Source organism: Pseudonaja textilis, chromosome 7 (genome assembly GCF_049901715.1).
Source record: "Pseudonaja textilis isolate UNSWEBS1 chromosome 7, rPseTex1.2, whole genome shotgun sequence".
In the NCBI taxonomy this organism is placed as follows: domain Eukaryota; kingdom Metazoa; phylum Chordata; class Lepidosauria; order Squamata; family Elapidae; genus Pseudonaja; species Pseudonaja textilis.
This window is the reverse complement of record NC_141996.1, coordinates 30,443,288-30,463,594: the sequence shown is the minus strand read 5'-3', so window position 1 is coordinate 30,463,594 and position 20,307 is coordinate 30,443,288. Positions and strand designations below refer to the sequence as shown.

Sequence of the window (20,307 nt, the reverse complement as noted above, 5' to 3'; positions counted from 1 at the left end):
TTCTGCACAAAAGTTAAAGCTTTCTCAGTTTCAAAGGTGATTTTTCAAAGGCAATTATTTTTATTTGAGGAGGAAGAAGAAAGGATCATCTTCTTGTTCCTCAGGGGAAAAATAGTCTAGTTGCCTTTTGAAAAAGCACCTTTGAGACAACTATGGGTGACTGATAATCACCATAAACAAAGGTTTCTCAGGTTTATAATTGTAATGTGTATTAAATCATAAAGGAAAAATTGAGGTAGTTAAATAATTCAGCTTGTGTTCTGAGGTACCATTATGATTTTGGAATAAATCATCTATTTATAAATAGATAGCATTTAGTTATCTCAATTTCTCTAAGATTTCTTCTAAGAATTTTGACATTAAATACAACAAATTGCTAAATAGTATCAAATACTGGCTATGTAAGGTCTTGCCTCAAGAATGCAGAACTCTTGAATGCAGGCAGCATTTCAAAGGGAACTTTATTGAGAGCTAATGGTAGCAGAGAAGCTAGGCAGGATCTAAATTCCCCGCACATAACAGTTAGGTTAAAATGCTGTTCTGTGGAAACCCCTCCCACCTGTCTGGGGTGGCACTGGCCCAGTGGTGGGATTCAATTTTTTTTTACTACCGGTTCTGTGGGCGTGGCTTGGTGGGCATGGTATGGCTTGGTGAGCATGGCTTGGTGGGCATGGCAGGGGAAGTGTTAAGTTTGAGCAATGAGAGGCTGAACCAGAACATGAGTGCAACAGTACTTTATTTTACAAATAAAGGGCTGACCGTGCTTGCCAAGCCTGGAACTGGCTCGCAGCAATCAGCAGCCAGTTGGACCCCGCAGCCTGCTTTTATAGCTGGCTGCTGGGGAGAACTGACCAATGGGAATGGGGGAATAACGCCCACACAAAGTGAGTGGACCTGAGTGAGAACTCCTTGAGTCCTCAGGACATAACACCCCTTCCCCCCAGATGCGAACACGCATAGTCCTTGAGGTAGATGGGGGGTTTGTGTTGGCGCCCGGAGCGGCGCAACTCGGGAACATTGTCTGACTGTTCGGTATCAGTCTGTGACGGTTGAGCTGGCATAGTGTCGCCAACACTCTCTCTGGACTGGGCATCCTCGGAAACCACCGGGTTGGTTTCTGGAGTCAAACTCTCGTGGGTTGGATCCGGTTGATCAACTCTCTGGGCGCTGTTGTCCGAGTTTGGGCTGACCGGAACGACCGCTGGCGCAGACTGGTCACTGGGTGCGGTGTGGCTGGGTGGCGGATGGGACGGTTCCCCTTCGACTGGAGACTCTGGATTCTTGTTTGCGAGGTTGCTGAGGCGCCTTCTGAGTTGGTCTATGTGTCTCCTCCAGACGCGACCATCCTCCAGCCTGACTCTATATGATCTCGGCCCGGTGACGGCGATGACCTCGCCCGGAATCCAAAGTGGGTCCCCAGCGAAATTCCTTGCGAATATCAGCTCCTGTAACATAAAATGTCTAACCCCCGAAGTGGAAGCGAGGGGAGAGTCAGGGCAGTATTGTGGGTGCAGTCTATCTAATACAGTCCTCAGGCGCCGGCCCATCAGAAGTTCCGCTGGGGACTTATTGGTGACTGCACAGGGGTTGAGTGCTGGCTCATCAGGAACCGTGAGAGTTTGTGGTGCCAGTCATCTCTGCCAAACCTAGCGAGGGCCTCTTTGGTGGTCCTGACGGCCCTTTCAGCCAACCCATTACTCGCAGGGTGAAATGGGGCTGTGAAAATGTGGCGAATGCCTAGGTTGGCTGCAAAACGGCTGAATTCTACTGATGCGAACTGTGGGCCATTATCGGAGACCAAGGAGTCGGGTAGTCCATGGGTAACGAACAGGCACGTTAACACGTTGGTGATTGCTAGTGTGGTGGTCGTGGATAGCTGCGCCACGTCTATCCACTTGGAATAAGCGTCCACGACCACTAGGAACATCTTTCCATGCACGGGCCGGCCAGATCGATATGGATTCTAGACCAGGGCGCTGGCGCTCTCCCATCTGGTAGGGGTGGCGATGGGGGAGCAGGACGGGATTCCTGGCAAATGCTGCAGGAACTTACCCAATTGACAATGTCCTCGTCTAGACCCGGCCACCACACGTAGCTGCGTGCCAACGCCTTCATTCTCACAATGCCGGGGTGTCCCTCGTGCAACGCTTCCAGGACTCGGTGCGCAGCGAGGTCGGGATGACCACTCGAGTGCCCCACAGTAGACAACCCTGCAAACTGGACAGCTCCTGCATGCGAGTCTTAAAGAGTGCGAATTTGTTATCAACATTGCCTCCCGGCCACCCCTCCTCACCCAGTCGAGCACCTGGGCGAGCGTTTGGTCTGCCTTGGTTTTGGCGGCGATGTCAAGGGCGGTGATGGGCAGGTCCAACTGGGTGATTTCAAAATGGCATTGACAGGAGCTGGGTCTTCAGCCGGAGCGGGTAAGGGGCAGCGACTGAGTGCGTCAGCGTGGGATAGAGTTTTGCCCGGGCGGTGGATAAGTTTGTATGAGTAGGCCGCTAGGAAAAGCGTCCACCTTGTCATCCGAGGGAGAGGACTTGAGGTGTCTGTTTGTCGCCGGCCAGTAGGCCCAGGAGGGGCTTATGGTCGGTGACCAGTTCGAAGAAGTGGCCAAAAAGGAATTCGTGAAACTTTTTCACGGCTGCAACAGCTGCTAGGGCTTCCTTGTCTATTTGGCTGTAATTTCGCTCCGTGGCCGAGAGCGTCCTGGAGAAAAAGGCGATGGGGGCCTCGGCGCCATTGGCGAGTCGGTGACTAAGGACCGCCCCAATTCCAAAAGGGGATGCGTCTGCTGCTAGTACTAAAGGAAGGTTGGGGTCGAATTGGATGAGCACTGCCTCTGACGTAAGTAGTGATTTGACGGCGTTAAACGCCTGGTCTTCTTTGTGCCCCCAGTGCCACGGTGACTTTTTGTCTAGTAATCTGTGTAGGGGTTCGGCTACTGAGGCTTTATGGGGCAAAAGGATGCATAAAAGTTTAGGAGTCCCAAGAAAGCTTGTAGCTCCGTTTTGGAGGTCGGTGTGGGAGCTTCGTGGATCGCCCTGACCTTGGACTCCAGGGGTGAATGCCAGAGGCGTCAATTTTATAACCCAGAAAGTCCACCTGTCTAGTGGCAATGGAGCATTTTTCTTTTTTAACTTGAGGCCATGCTGTCTGAACCTCTCTAACACTGCTCGCACTCTCTGGAAGAGTTGGGGTCTGTCCCTGGCCGAGACCAAGATGTCGTCAGTAGGGTACTACACCAGGGAGGCCCTGTAAAATCCGCTCCATGAGGGATTGAAAAATACCGGGGGCAACACTTACGCCAAATTGGAGACACTTGCATCGGAAGGCACCCCTGTGAGTGGCGATGGTCTGAAGTTCCGCTGTTTGGTTATCAACAGGGAACTGTTGATATGCTTGAGACATGTCCAATTTAGTAAAAATACTGCCCGGTTCGAATGTGTGCAATAAGTGCTGAATGACGGGCACGGGGTAGGCGCTAACTTGTAAATATTTATTGATTGTTGTCTTGTAGTCCGAGCAAATTCTCAGGCTACCATCTTTTTGAGGGTGTGACAATGGGCGTCTCCCACTTGGCGAAATCTGTTGGCTCAATGACCCCTTGTTTTAGTAGTTTATCCAATTCAGCGTCTAGTTTTGGTCGAATAGCAAATGGAACTCTACGTGGTTTTAATCTGATTGGGACTGCCTGGGGGTCAACGGTGAACGAGATGGGGGTTCCATTATAACACCCCAGCTCCTCGCTGAACACATCTGCGTAGTCAGCGAATAAGGAGTCAGTGTCTGAGGTTGAGACAGCATGGACTCCCGTTAACCCTAGGCCGAGGTGGGGAAACCAATCGAGCCCCAATAAGGTGGGTAGATTGCCGTTAACTACCACTAGAGGTAGGTGGCCTTTAAAAGCTCTAAAACTGACAAAGAACTTGCCTCTGCCGATCACGGGAATGGCCTTCCCCTGGTAGTCCTTCAGACCGAACTGGCATCTCTGAAGCCGGGTAGTAGATAGGCTGGGGTGGAGTCTCTTGAGGGTGTTCCACGAGATTATTGAGAGCGCTGACCCTGTGTCAACCTCCATGTGGCATGGTTTACCTTCTAGGGAAACGGAGAGAGAAATTTTACTAACAGAGTGGCAAGTGCGCCTGGCCAGGCGGTGCGTGCGACAGTTTAATACTTGCCTCTGTGGTCCCGAGTGCGAGGACGGGGGTCTTTGTGCAGCGCTTTGGGGGCTTGGCAGACTCTCGCAATGTGCCCCCTCTTATGGCAGTTGTTGCAAACGGCTCCTTTAAACTTGCAGGTGGCCCTTGATGTGATCCCCACAGGCTAGGCACAGGGTGATGTGCTTGGGTGGACGGTGTATTCTTGTTTGGCCCCTACCTGCGACCGTCTGTCATTGGTGAGGCGATGGACATCGTTCTCATCGTTGTGCCTTCCTCCGCTTCCACCTCTTCGGAATGGACTGGGAACGCTGCTAGCTTGGCGCTTGGGCCCTGAATTTCGGTGGCTGAGTTCGTTGCTAGCTCGGCTGCTAGGGCCTCCTCTACCGCTTGCGCGAGGCTGAGGTCTTTTTAGCTAGCAGACGCCTCTGTAGGTTGAGATCCTTGACCCCACAAACCAATTGATCGAGGAGCATGTCCTCCAGGTATGTTCCAAACCCGCAGTGCAGGGCTGCTGTTCTGAGGCGGCCATATATTGGTTGATGGTCTCCTTACTTGATTGCTTCCTCATTCGGAACGTGAACCTCCTGGCGATTTGTGAAGGCCTGGGAGCGTAGTGGTTTGTGAGGATCTCAAGCAACTTCCGGACCACGGGCGTTTTTAATTCTCTCGGCGCCACGAGTGCTGCAGCGGTATAATAAGCGGTGGCTCCGCAGTAGATTAGGAAATAGGATTTTTCCGATGCTCTCCGCATCCGACAGGCCGACCGCATCGATGTAATGATTGAAAGCGGTTCTTATACGATTCCCACTTCTCTTCGTCTGGTTTAAACGCCGGGAATACTGGATTGGAACTCATGGTGCTGGAACGGCTGGGCTACCTGCGGGAGAAATCTCTCTGGGACTACGAACGCTCGTGAGTTTACTAGTGATATCAGCTCTGGAGAGGTTTTTTGCTACCCTCTCTTTCTCTCTCTCTGGGTTACCACGTTGGCTGCTAGCCGTTGGAGGTGTCTTGATTCGCGCCAAAAAAAAGTGGGCGTTAGTGACTCTCTACAGTGCTGTGCTGTGATTCCTACTGGCTCGAAATTCAAATGACACCCGTTTGAATTTCGCGCCAAATGCAGAGCGGCTGCGGCTCGCAGCGCTTCACTTTCCCCGTAGCGAGGCTAACAAGCGGCTACAGACGCTTCTAACTATTTGACTCAGACCGCTTTCTCTGGCTGCGGATCTGCGTTTGCTCTTTTTGATCGCTCGTTTCGCTAGCTGACCGCTCTCTCTGGCTGCGGATCAGCGTTTCCCTTGTTGCCAGCCGATCGCTCTCTCTGGGCTGTAGATCGGTGGCTAGTGACTCAGCGGTTGCAAGGTGCTTCTGGTAGCCATCCCATCCTCGTCGCCAGTGTTAAGTTTGAGCAATGAGAGGCTGAACCAGAACATGAGTGCAACAGTACTTTATTTTACAAATAAAGGGCTGACCGTGCTTGCCAAGCCTGGAACTGGCTCGCAGCAATCAGCAGCCAGTTGGACCCCGCAGCCTGCTTTTATAGCTGGCTGCTGGGGAGAACTGACCAATGGGAATGGGGGAATAACGCCCACACAAAGTGAGTGGACCTGAGTGAGAACTCCTTGAGTCCTCAGGACATAACAGGAAGGATACTGTAAAATGACCATTCCCACCCCAGGGGAAGGATATTGTAAAATCCCATTCCCTCCCCACCCCACTAACCTGATTTATAGCTCCGTTCTCCTGTGCAGGGAAACAAAAGAAGACCCAGCTGATCAGCTGGGACTCAGGAGGCAGAGAATAGATGGGGTGGAGCCAATCAGAGGTGGTATTTGCTGGTTCTCCGAACTACTCAAAATTCCCTCTACCGGTTCTCCAGAACTGGTCAGAACCTGCTGAATACCACCTCTGCACTGGCCAGTCCCAAAGTGCAAAGATGTTGTGAGAATCTCGAGCTGAGAAGGTAATAAGGTGCTGTGATCTTGTTCTTCTGGAGATCAGATGGCCACAGGCTCATCCCTCCCTTCCCCCTTATTCCCATGCAGGTACATCAAAGTTGCTTTAAGTTTAAAATGATGCTAAGATGCTTTTGGATTGCACTTAAAATTCCTTTAATTATTAATACTATCTTTGTTTTTTCTTCTTTTTGCTTCTGTTTACATTTCTTTGCATTTTATTATCCTCAGTTCTTACTCTTCTATTCTGCTGTTATTATTCTTATTCTTATTATTGGAAAATGATATACATTTTAAACTAGTTGCAAATCATGATAGAAATGTTATATTAAGGATTTGGGGGTGGATGGAAATGTTATTTTAAGCACCATGTACTGTGTATAAACTAAGAAGAAGCTAGTCATATCCAGAAAATATCAAGCATTATCTTGGCTAGATTTGAGACAGAAAATACAAACAATTGCTTTCAATTGTAATAAAAATATAATTGATAATTTTCTGGATTTAATGATCTCCACATGATCAAGTTTTTTCCATTAATAGTGAGATTATCACAGTAAAAACACTCATGAACTATTGTAAAAGCATTCTACAAATAGCATTGGATTATTTATCCGTTTTCCTCTCTTTTCTAAAAGATCCATGGGAATAAGGACTGTTAATTTTGAAAGAAAATATTTAATCAATTTCTTTGTCGCTCACACACAGACACACTTCATCCCTTTGTTTTTCTTATTTTTCAGTTTTAGGATGTCAACTCCATCTCCAGTTGGTGATACTACAACTTTGAGAGGTCTGTTCTCCTTAATTGTCTAATTTATGAACTAGTGAAAAAGATGGAGCAAGATGATTATGATTTTGCATGGAAACATATGGTTTTGCAGGGAAATAGCTCAGGGTCCCTAGCTCTAGACAGGAATGGCATTTTTTATTCCCAGAAATGCTGCAGCTATGATGGGCCAAGTCAACATTCGTTTTTCTGCAATAATTTAGATTCCAATTTTTCAAAGGGTCAATGTTAAATGGGATAAAACTTTAGTCAGATTTATTTTGTTTTGACTTGATAATCTTTTTATACTTGTTGTTCTTATTTAACAAAATAGTTAATTTAAAAAAGATAACATTTATTATTTTATTTAGATATTGTTGCCAGTATTCCTCCTCCTGATATGGTCTCAACTGATAGTCATTTGGACAGAACTGAAAAGATAGAAGATCATGAAGTAAGCTAAAGTGCTTTATAAAGTTGTTTTAATCTTTATACATATTGCCTGATAGACACTGGAGGTATTGGAGCAATAATAACTTCATCCAAGTTTTTTAAGAAATGGTTCTTTATTTTTCTTACTTCAAAGACTAACCAATATTAGAAGAATATTGAATATCTCTGCCTACTAGTTCAACATTTCTTTATTCAAAATTCTTCAAGTTTGTTTAAAATGAATTTATTTCTGCTGCATTTAATAGTAAGCTAGAAAATTCTTAAAAGGAATTGAAAATCCAACTTTATATACAATGGTATAAAAAAAACCCATTAATAAAAACAAAACATGGTTCTCTTCTCTGGTCACTATCTACTTCCATGATTTCAGCTATATCCATAACCAACTGTTTCCTTCCTTCTTATTTTGGATGTTGGGTGAGATGTCCCTTCCTCCATAGAACTCACCAATTAATTTTCTTCTTCCTTTCCTGCTGTGAACCCACACGCTCACACAACTTTACAATCTATCTTTCTCCCTAGCCATTTCCTTCCACAATAGTTTTTCTGCTACATTCTCGACTTATGACCACAATTTAGGCTGAAATTTCTATAAATAATGCAATTATAAAAAAATGTAATTTGACTGCATCACTTAGCAATCTCGGCAGGAGAAGGAAGCCTCAGATAGCCCAGTCCTAGCTGCACCTTGCATCCCAAGCGTCTCCTGACCTGCACTCTCCTGCTGCAACTGACCTTCCCCATCTTCTTGCTCCCAAAACTGATGGGGCAAGTTGAGGCTGTCCTTCAAAATAAAAGAGAGAGAGAGAGAGAGAGACAGACAGACAGACAGACAGAGACAGACAGACAGAAAGAGACAGAGAGAGAGAGAGACAGAGACAAAGACAAAGACAAAGACAGAGTGGGGGGAAGGAGAGAGAGGGAGGGAGAGGGAGAAACAGTCTCGTAGCTGCTGTGCATCATGCCCTTCCTTCCTTCCTTCCTTCCTTCCTTCCTTCCTTCCTTCCTTCCTTCCTTCCTTTCTTTCTTTTTTTCTTTCTTTCTTTCTTCAATGTGAAGCCTAACAACAAATTACCTAGGATCAGTGATGGGATTCAATTTTTTTTACTGGTTCTGTGGGCGTGGCTTGGTGGGCACGGCATACTGTAAAATCTCCTGTCAGAGGTGGCATTTGCCGTTTTCCCAAACTACTCAAAATTTCCGCTACCAGTTCTCCAGAACTGCTGAATACCACCTCTGCCTAAGATCATCATACAAACAGTCCCTGGGTTTTTTTTCCTTTTAATGCAGCAAAAAGTACGCGATCACTGAACTGGTTATTTATACTGGTGGAATCCCACCCCTGGAGAAGACACTTAATTTAGGAGAAAAATTAATTATGCCCAATAACCAGCAGAGAACTTCAGTATCATGTGTAATATATGAAGGAAACTAGCATACAAATTTATTTGGCATAGAAATATAGTTCTGGGATGTTTGTGACTAAGAATTCATTAAATCAAATTATTATTTTGCTTGTTTGCTTTTCCAGGTCAGTAATGAGATAACAAGAGATTATACAAAACTAATGAAGCCTGCTCATGAGCAGTTGGTTGTATTCAGTATTCTTCTTCCTGAAGAGAAATACATCAATGAGCTAAGTGACCCTTCCACTGAGGAATATCAACAATTGTCTCAACAACTTATTTCTGAAGTAATTATGCTACCTATACATTTTTGCTATATACTTTAAGAGTTGCTTTTGCAGGTTGGAGATCAGGAAAGATGAACATTAGGAAATGAACCAAGATGCTTAACATTAATAAAGATTTATTAAAATGGTTCCTATACTTACAGCATCAAAAATTCATCCTCCTCTAAGGACAACAATTACTCTGGATTGTGGTGAGGTGGGCAATCCTTGGACATGAGGCCCTTCAAACTCTCCCACTTAACTCGAGAATTGCTTAGTTTAGGCAAAAGCAAGAAAAAATTATATATTAGTGAAGATTAAGGTATTGAGCCCTTGCTAAGACAAACATTGGAAATCATTGTCTAATTGGTATTACAGCAGGAAATTTGTTGTCTCATAATATGCAAGAGTAAATGGCTTGTCTAAGCAATCTTTTTACCAGGTCTTAATAAAAAAATGATAACTCAATTGAAGTTAGCTAATAGTTGAACACTGAAAATGGCAGCCCAATGTATCTAAGAATATTAGTCAATTAATGCTTCTTGCTGCTGCTCAAGCTTCATTATATCTGCTTCAAGTGCTCTGTGAAATATGCCTTGTTAAAGAAAGGATTCCTGTTTTATTCCTATCCAGAGTAAGCATGCTAAATGCCAACAGAGAAATGCAGGGTAACCAATCGTATTTATCATATTTTGGTTTTTAAAAAGTAAAAAGAGAAACATTAACTGTATGTTTTATCCAGCTTTTCCAGCATTCCTAAACCAGATTTGAATTAATAATGGTCACAGGTGCTTAGCACAGTTATTTGAGAAGAGAGCATTTGCCCCCTCTATGTGTTATTCTTGCTGTAACTATAAACAATCCTTGACTCTTCATATTTTCTGGCCTTGGTCATAATGCTGCAACTATTTATATTATAATCTGCTTAAGGCAGTGGTTTTAAATCTTGCTTTTCCTCTTTTAAAAAATAGATCTAAACAGATTTTTATACCAGGCCTGAATCTGAATGTCAGATAAATTTTTAATCTGGGTTTATTTATATATGCCATTGTTCAACTTAATAGAACATGGGCTGAGTAACCTATGGAATAATGGTTACAATATTTTTACAAGCTCATGAATAGACATATTTAGTATTCCAACAGCATTTCATATGGAGAAGAATTTCTATAGTGTAGTCACAAAAAATCATTGCAACTGTTATAGGGCTCGATTAAGCTAGTCAGCATCATTTTTCTAACTGTACAGCCAAGTAGCCATGCCATAATATAAATGCCTGATCAGATTGGCAACTTGGCTACAGTTTTCCCCCTTCATCTCTTGCCATGTCCTCACAGTACTTAGATAATCTTTCCCTACTGCAGAATGTTTTGATTATTGCTAGAGTATAAGTACATCCAAGATTTTTATTGAGAAAAAAAGGAATATTGAGATAGTCAAATTATTTTTCTGCCAATGAAGCATTCTTGATGTGTGATGTGGATTACATAATTCCTTCATTATAATTTATTTAACTTAATGAGCACTGAATTCAGAGTAAAAATAACCACATGGTAGTTAAACAAGTGATTTAGACAAGGAGGAAACAGTAGTTTTCATCTTAAAAAATATAATTTTTAAATAAAACATGCAAAAAATTAATGAATGTTGTGGAATTTTAGAAAACGGAAAAGATTGGATTTGTCACCTTTGGAAGAAAAAAAAAGAGAAGTATTTATTAAGGAATATTTAGTAAGTACAAATGGCCAGCCTTCAAATCACAGTCTAATGATTTTCAAAAATTTGCAAATTTTGTATGCATGGGGGGACAAGTTATGTGACTTTATAATTATGTGGCCAGTGAACCCATTTCACTATATTAATTTATTATATTTCTATGGTGCTTCTCATTGCAAAGAATCCAAAATAGTTTGCCTTATTATTTTATCCAGTTCTTCTTCCATAAATCTTATTCTAACTTCTTGGTACATTGACAGATTCCAGATTTGGATTTTCTACTGCTAAAATTAATGTTCTACCAATTATGTTAAACTAGCGTTTATGGTGTTTTCATAACTGCACTTCATGCTACATTTGCATGTTGAGTGCATAAATTCCATTCCTCCAGGAGTTTGATCAAGGAAAAGCAATGACAAAGCATTCCTATATGGAATGCAACTGGAACCTGCACAACAATTGAGTATACTGAATTATGATGAGAGAGAGAGAGAGAGAGAGAGAGAGAGAGAGAGAGAGTTAGTTCTGAAAATAAAAGGTTTTGAGAATTTGTGTCTCTATCTTTCATGTAGATTCAGAATGCATATGAAGGACTGCCTGGATACAAGAATATCCATGTAACTGAATTCAGGTATAATTTTTTAAGCTTTGAAAATTAACCATCTTATTCTTAACATTGTCAATATGAAAATTCATATTTTGCCTCCTTGCTTAAAAAACATCCGTCTCCTCTCTTTGTGTTGCAAAATTTATTATAATTAAGGAATACAATATAGTTGATAAACTTAAAATATGTTATGAACACTAAATAACAGTATCTTTGCTCCATACTTACATTAATCATATAACTATGATTATGAGTAATGAAATATAAATATATCAAAGAAGCAAAATTGGTTTAGTTTGCTCCTCTAAAGGCTATTTTATAGGTTGGACAGTATTCTTTTGTTTTATTTAAATACTGGTTTCCCACATATGTTTTCAAATAATTACATGGACCACAAAACAATTATATGCATAATTTGGTCCCATAATTTATGCCTATTTAAATATATTAAAAACATTTCATATTGTAAAAATATGAAAATTGCTATGGAGAAAGCCAGCCTGATCTAAATGTGCAATTTCTTTTGTACTGTTAAAATATTCTGCTAGCTATCAAACTGAAAGGATAGCAAGAAAGTATTTTTACAATAAGATATTTTAACAAAAGTTCTAAGGCTAAGAAATCATCATTGGTTGCAATATAAAAGCCTTTTATGCATGGGATGGTTGTGGCTTGCTTAAAGCCAGAGGAAGGTTGAAGCCATACTGTAGATTCCTGTGCACAAATTCCTAAGAGCAGGAGTATAATCTGGGCAAGGATTAATCAAGCAAGGTTATAATTTTAGTAGATTTATTTATGAAAATACAGAATATGCAAAACTAGAACCTAGCAGGCTACATTATATTATGAGAGAGAACAAGAGTTTGTTGCAAGATTCTGAGACTTAGAAGCCTCCTAGATAAAGACCAGGCAGAATAAAAGCTATGAGGAGACCCAGAATAAATCCCCAAATCTCAATCTACATCACACTGCTCCTTGCGCAAGTGGAATTGGTTTTGATAAAAGGAAAGCTTAAGCCCAACAGAAAAGCTATATCTATATTTCTTCCCTAGAATAGTTACATTATATACAGGTATGGACGAATAACTAGTAACCAACAGCACTAGACTTAACAACTGCCTCGATCTCATTTTCTGCAATTGTTTGAATTCAATTTATGGAATACAAATTAAAGAACCCTTTTCCAACAGTGAACACAACATGATTGACTTTTGCCTCAACATACGTCCACACAAAAATCATCACAACGATGGAATCCCCAATTATAACTTCAAAAAAGGCAACTATGATCTTATAAACAACAATCTCTCATCCCTTGATTGGCAATTTCTATTCACTGGATGCAATACTGTAGAAGACTATTACAACATATTTTTACTTCAAGTCAAAAGAGTCATCAAACTATATGTACCAATAACAACTCCCCAAACCAGAAAAAACAAATTACCCATAATAATAAGGAAGCTTCAATCCAAAAAGAAATCACTTTGGTGGAAAAACAAATCTGGTCACATTGCCAACTTCAAAATCCGATACAAAATTTATGCCACCAGATAAAGAATGAATGCACCAATTATCACATTAAACAAGAGGAAAAAATTCTACACACCAATTCTACCCGCGCTTTCTACAATTTTGTAAACAACAAACTAAAGTCTCAAGGTCCATCCCACTCCTGAAAGGACCTAATGGTAAAGACTGCAACGACGACACCATTAAAGCCAACATCTTTAATACATTATTTGGCTCAGTATTTCTAAACAGCAATGGATCATGCCCAGTATTTCCTAGTCGAACCACAGACAACTACAATAATCTAATACATATCAATTTTACAGAAGACAATGTTGAAAAAGCACTACATAATCTAAAACCATCTTTATCTATTGGACCAGACAGAATGTGTGCCTACTTCTTAAAAAAGCTATTCACTGCCATAGCCGAACCTCTAAGTATAATCTTTGAAAAATCTTTCAGGACCAGCTCCTTGCCAAAACTATGGTCACAAGCTATGGTCATCCCCATCTTCAAAAAGGGAGACCCCAGCCTAGTTGAAAATCACCTGTAAAGTCATGGAATCAATTATTAACCAATCCATTATCCTCCACCTAGAGACAAACACCCTACTCTCTAATAAACAATTTGGTTTCAGAAAAAAACTATCCTGTAATCTGCAACTCTTACACTGCAAAAACATATGGACTACATAACTCGATCAGGGCAAAGCAATAGACGCAATCTACATAGACTTCTGTAAAGCCTTTGATTCAGTGGTACATGACAAACTCCTCCTAAAACTAAAATCTTACGGGATCTCTGGACACCTGCATAACTGGATAGAAGCATTCCTGTCAAACAGACAATAAATGGTCAAAATTGGGAGTGTCCTATTAAATTCTGTACTTGTCAACAGTGGTGTCCCCCAAGGCAGTGTTCTAGGACCAACTCTTTTCATACTCTATATAAATGACCTCTGTGATCATATTAAGAGCAACTGCGTTCTCTTCGCTGATGATGTAAAGCTATTTAACACCACAGACAATACTGCTACTCTTCAAAAAGACCATGACTAGATATCAGAATGGTCAAATGGCAACTTCAAATCTCAACAAATAAATGCTCTGTCTTACATATTGGAAAAAAAAAAATCAGAAATAAAATACAGGCTGAATAGTCAAGACCTTGTTGATGATCCAAACTCTGTCAAGGATCTTGGAGTACTCATCTCTAATGATCTAAGTGCTAGAGTCCACTGTAACTACATAGCCAAAAAGGTGTTAAGAGTTGTCAACCTAATCTTATGTAGCTTTTTCTCTGGTAATAATACACTACTAACTAGAGCATTCAAAACATTTGCCAGACCAATACTCAAATACAACTCATCAGTCTGGAACCCACATTACATATCTGATATTAACACAGTTGAGAAAGTCCAGAAATATTTCACAAGAAGAGTTCTCCATTCCTCTACTCGTTGCAGAATACCTTATGCCACCAGACTCAAAATTCTAGACCTAGAAAACCTAGAACTACGCCGCCTTCGGTCTGATCTATGTATAGTGTATAAAATCATACATTGCAATGTCCTACCTGTCAATAAATACTTCAGCTTCAACCATAACAATACAAGAGCAAATAATAGATACAAACTCAAGGTTAATCGCACCAGACCTAATTGCAGGAAATATGACTTCAGCAACAGAGTGGTCAATGTCTGGAATATTCTACCTGACTCTATGTTTTTTTTCCCAAACCCCAAAAACTTTAACCTTAGACTGTCTACTATTGACCTCACCCCTTTCCTAAGAGGTCTGTAAGGGGCGTGCATAAGCGCACCAGCATGTCTACTGTCCCTGTCCTATTGTTTCTTTTTCTTTCTTTCTTGTATGTATCCATGTATTCACAACTATGTTTTTACTTATACCTGTTATCTTGTAAGGAATTGGCAAACCAAATAAATAAATAAATAAATAAACAAATAAACAAACAAACTTGCTTTTGGCCACAGCTGGAAGCCACAGGGAGCAAGATCAAAGCAGTAGAAAAACAAGCAACTCATACTTTCCTATGTTGCAAAGAAGTAGTTTACATCTGATTTAGTTTTGAAAAGCCAGCATAGTAGATCTCTATTTTAGAAGCCAAACCAACCTTGAAATGAGCCAACTACATGGGAACAGCCAAGTCAGAACTGATATGTGAACAGGCAAAAAAAAGAAAAGAAAGAAAAGATCTAAGGGGCTCCTAAACTCATACCTTTCTAAGTTTATCATACAGCAAGGAAAGCATGTTTGGGCTTTATTTATTAATGTTTTTAAAAAAGTTTATTGAATAATATAGTACTTACATTTTTTTCAAACCTTCAGCAAGCATGAAATCAGAATCATTATTAAAAGGGGTTTCCAATGGTTTCATTCATATCATTTTGAATTTAAAACACCCTGATTTTGAATTTGAATGAGTTGTTTCAAGTTCAAAGCTGCTGTTGTGTTTGAAATGAACTGTTTCAATCTTTACTTCCAAAATGATTGAAACAGTCAATATTGATTATAAAGCATTGTTTCCAACTCAAAAGACCTGTTTTGAATTCAGAATAATACACTAAACTTTAAATTCTAAGCAATGTATGTGCCATTAATTAAAGCTTCTCTTTTCTTGTTTATGGGAGGATTCTAACTTATAAGAGGTATTCTCTATCTTACCTTTACATTTAGGTCAACTCAGGATAACAGGTAAAGAAAAAAATTTAAATACTTTTTTTTCATAATGATAGTTACTTGTTTCTTTTTTTATCAGATGTGGTCCATATCTGGGGAAATTTATAGGATTTATAGGAAAATTTCCTATATCTTGAATCAGCAAAAAGCTGTTTCAATAAATTTTAGCATTCTATAATAAATTCAATGTTATGGTAGATGTTGTGAGATAGAATTCAACTAATCAACCAAGGATTTGTAAATAGTTCTTTAAAAATATGTTCCTCATTCTTGAAGTTAACAGAAATCCTGACACTAGAAGAGTTTATACTACTAAATACATTGAAATAACCCATTAATAATTATTGATGTCAATTGGACTTTCTTCTGAATCTAATTGCAAATTAGAAAGGGTTATTTTCAGAGAAATTACAGTTAATATAAATAATCTGTGCATGTGTAAAAACCATCTTAAGCAATATAATCGATATAACTGCTGTCCATAGACAATAAGAATAGTATTTAGATTGATGCTTAAATTACATAAAATTAGTCATTATCAGAAGGGATGCAAAGAAATATATTTCATGACTTGTAAACAAAACATAAACTGTAAAGGTTTAAATGACAATATTCATCTTTCTAATTCTCCCTTTAACAGGGTAGAAGTCCTGTATGTTGTGGTTTTTGACAGGAAAGCTATGAGCAATGTTATCTGGGATTGGGTTAACCTCCAGCCGAACAAAGTGGAACAGAACTCCTTTTCAGAAATTGAAGACAACTCAACAGTTTATACAGATAGTGACTTCAGACATTACATTGCTGAGATCCTCCATAAGAACATTCTATTTGAAAATGCTTCATTGCCCTTGGATCCTAGTTCTCTCCAACTTATTAATGGTATATAAATATTGTTTCATTTCACTCAAATGATTTCAGTCTTAAAATAAGCAAAAATATTTTTTTCTTAAGAATTTGATAGATGATAGTACCAAAAAATACCCTCATTTCTCTTCTAAAAGTATATTTTATTTTAATGGTTGGCTATCTGGTTCTTATTATTGCATCTGTGTTATAGAGCTTATGGATTTAGATGATATTTGAACCTCCACTGTAAGAGTATAAAAGAAAGATTTAAAGGAATTAATTCAGGATTTATAACTTTAAAAAATCTGGGTTGCACTATTTTTGCCTTTCAGGGATGCAACATTAAGCAAAAAGCAGACAAGGAGAAAAAGATTATAAAAATATAAAAAACATGAGATTGGGAAAAGAGGGAAATATAGCTGAAACAACTTCATATCAACACTATAATTTTACCTGCAACTACCATTTTCATATAACACTTGCCTGGTGTTCTTAAAACTTTGTTTTATTTGGATGTGTTTATCAACCACAACTTTCTTAGTATTTCCCCTGCTTTTATTTATTTACCAAAAAGTGCCTGATTATTCAACCTATTATAGCACAAGCAGCACAAGGTCTGAAAAGCATCGTCATACATCAAAAACACCTCAGACACAACCAACAGACTATCATTATTTTATCTGTATCCGACCTTTATTATTTTTACAAATAACTCAAGGCAGCAAACACATCTACTACACTTTCTTTCTCCTATTTTCTGTACAACAACTCTGTGAGGTCAGTTATGCTAAGAGAGAATAAGAAAAGTAGGTACAGCATTGCTTTAGTGTTTTGTTTGGTCTAGTGCGGGGTTGTCAAACTCCCTGCCTGCAGGTCGGATGTGTCATTTACTGGGCATGCCCACACCTGGTTTAGCAAAGGGTAAAAAATCCTGATACCTCACTTGATGCCGTTGTGATGACATGAGTTAGATACCCCTGATTTAGTGATTAAGGCACCAGATTAGAAAGCAGGAGAGTCTTACTTGTTGGGCAATAAGACTGGCCCAAGGTCATCCAGCTGGCTTTCATGGCTAAGACAGGACTTGAATTGATGTCTCCTGCTTTTTAGTCTGGTACCTTAACCACTAAACCAACTTTGAAAACATAATATAAAATACATACAAACAATGCTATATCTACTTTTCTTATTCTTTTTATATTGATTGTTATACCTATTCTTTTTGTTCTCAGCTTTTTCTGCCAGTATTTGTAACCTCTTTGTGTTTGAGTTCTTTATGTGCATGCTTAAGAAATAGCAATAGCACTTAGACTTATATACTGCTTCATAGTGCTTTCCAGCCCTGTGTAAGTGGTTTACAGAGTCAGCATATTGTCCCCACACTCTGTGATCTCATTTTAGCCACCTCAGAAGGATAGAAGGCAGCCAACAGTCAGTAGAAGTAGCCTGCAGTACTGCGCTCTAACCCCTGTACCACCGAGGCTCAATTATAAATGCTGTATAATTCCTATGTTCTATAGTCTCTAAGAGGAACATGTGAAATTCTAAATAACATGCACAAAAAAGAAAAACTATCTATTCAATTTTTAGTGGCTCTATTTGCTCTGATCATAGGTATAATATACTCAATACATCCTTTGTGTTCTATGAAGCACTGAATTTTATATATATTTGTTCTAGATCTATAAATTTTTATTGGCAGTGTTAAATTGCATATGCTCCCTTAATGAGTTAGGATTAGAAATAGGACTGCAAACAATTTAATGACCCACATGTTTCATAATTACTATTTAATATTTTCCTTCTTAGTAAAGGAAGTGGCCACTTCTATGATTGAAATCCCATCATGGATTACTGCTAAACCAATTGATGATGTAAGTTGATTTTTCTGTATTGCCATTTTATTCCAGAACAATGTTCCCCAATTGGATGCTCAATGGACTATTGGATTACAATTTACATAATTTAGAAAATTTCATATCTCAGTTTTTTAAAAAAATACTTTAGAAGTTCTTACTATTATATACATTTACCCAATCATCCAAACTGCTTCAGTGTAAGATAAGATAAAATTCAACAATATTCCAAAGATTCTCAAGTGCTTTTTTAACCTGTAGGTTTGATTATTTAAAGTAGATTTTATGTTTAATTCTTTTGTTTATTTATTTGACACAAATTCAGTATAAAGATTACTGAATTTGCTGCATTACTGGCAAAAGATTTTGTGAAATATTTTGTTTTTTTCAGAATAGCCTTTTAAATATACATATTTAACATGTATGTGTATGAATGAATGTGTGTGTGTGTGTGTGTGTGTGTGTGTGTGTGTGTGTGTATAAAGAATAGTGGTGCTATTCTACTGGTTAGACCTGGTTCTGGCATACCAGTAGCGCCAAAGTTCAGCGGAGACCGAATAGGTTCTCTTTGAGGAGCTACTATTGGGCCCAACTGCCATCCCGGGCTCCCATACTAACCTTTATTCCCTGCTTTTGAAGCACAGCTGCTTTGCGCAGCACAGTAGATTGCCGCGTGTCAAACTACAGGGAGAGTGCAGGATTGCAGGAGGTGAGTAGGAAAGCCTCTGTGTGTGTGCAGAGTGTGCATTTGGTGTGCACTGCGCAAAGTGTGTGCGTGCACGCAAAGCGCGCCCACCACGCCACGCCCACCAAACCTACTTTGCAACCCACCACTGATAAAGAATCTAAAATATGCCCAAAATATTATATTTTTGTAATGATTTGAAAATCTTTGAGTAATTCTGATTTACATGGCACTGGTTTCTTAGTCTAGTCTACTCTGTAAGACTGTCACTTCAGTGTGATACTGCTTTTGTCATTTGCCACCACTATTCCTGCAGATGCCTTGGATGAAATATTTCAGCAGTCAAAACCTATGATATATTTAGAGTTCTGAATTTGCCCATAGGTTTGTTGGAAATTGTACAAATAATGGGATGTGGGAGTGAACCAAAAGGTAATTTGAGGCACTATTATTACCATCATTGTTTGTAACCATTATGGCTCTATATTTTAGGATCATGCCATAGTATCTGAGTGGCCTTCTGCTGATAAGTCATCTGCAAGCAACATCTTGCCCTTTGACTTGCCAGGGACAGATCTTATCTTTGATAGTGATAATAATGTGTGGATAAAACCAGATGGGTTCATGGACTCTGAAAGTATTCTCAATTCAAAAACTGATGTTACCATTTCTCCAGAAGATTTGCTTTTTATGGATGAAAAACAAAAAATACATCCTGAAACACCATTGTTCTTTGAAACTGATTCCCATATAGACTTGGAAAGTCATTCTAATTTGTCTTTGTTAGACATTGGTAAGTTATTTTGACTTGTTGTTTGTATAAATTATAAGACTTAGGATAATATATATTTTCAGATGTGTATATGGACAGAGCATTTTTTGCCAGAGTTCTTGTTTGGCTACTTCAGAATTGATCCCCAAGAATTAATTGAAATGAACACTTTTCACAATCAGACATTGCCAAATGTTGGCACCATGATGGAAAATATTTTAATTGCATTGACAGAGGAGTCACATTTATAATTGAGGTCTTGTGCAGGAATGTTTTATTTATTTATTTTTCATATTGTTCACTGCCCATCTTTCTTGAATATATACAGTAATACAGTATAATATATTTTCTTAGGAATTGTACAAATCCCCTTGCTTTAATCTTGATTTCTCAGAACATAATAGAAACTGTGATGTTAGGAAATACACCACTGAATCCTGACATTTATTTATTTAGATGTTTAAAGCTGCTCAATATAACTCTTCTGCAGTCATCCATGTTCTAAATTCCAACAAGTAGATTAGTGTAATGTACTCCATAAGTCTGTCTTGAGGGGAGGGGAATCCCTACTGAAGTTTGCAAATGTAATTGTTAGGATT

At 39.4% G+C, this 20,307-nt stretch overlaps 1 protein-coding gene across 4 annotated transcripts in view; it reads left to right on the top strand.

The window, feature by feature from the left end:
* IMPG2 (interphotoreceptor matrix proteoglycan 2) overlaps positions 1-20,307 on the top strand; it is a 72,560-nt gene that overhangs the window by 18,684 nt on the left and 33,569 nt on the right. For all 4 annotated transcript variants that reach the window (XM_087937353.1, XM_087937352.1, XM_087937351.1 and 1 more), the window contains exons 5-12: positions 6,862-6,911; positions 7,259-7,341; positions 8,872-9,033; positions 11,301-11,359; positions 15,547-15,564; positions 16,190-16,428; positions 18,205-18,269; positions 19,429-19,729. In XM_087937353.1, coding sequence (XP_087793479.1) covers positions 6,862-6,911; positions 7,259-7,341; positions 8,872-9,033; positions 11,301-11,359; positions 15,547-15,564; positions 16,190-16,428; positions 18,205-18,269; positions 19,429-19,729 — 977 coding nt within the window. The remainder of the gene's footprint in view (positions 1-6,861; positions 6,912-7,258; positions 7,342-8,871; positions 9,034-11,300; positions 11,360-15,546; positions 15,565-16,189; positions 16,429-18,204; positions 18,270-19,428; positions 19,730-20,307) is intronic.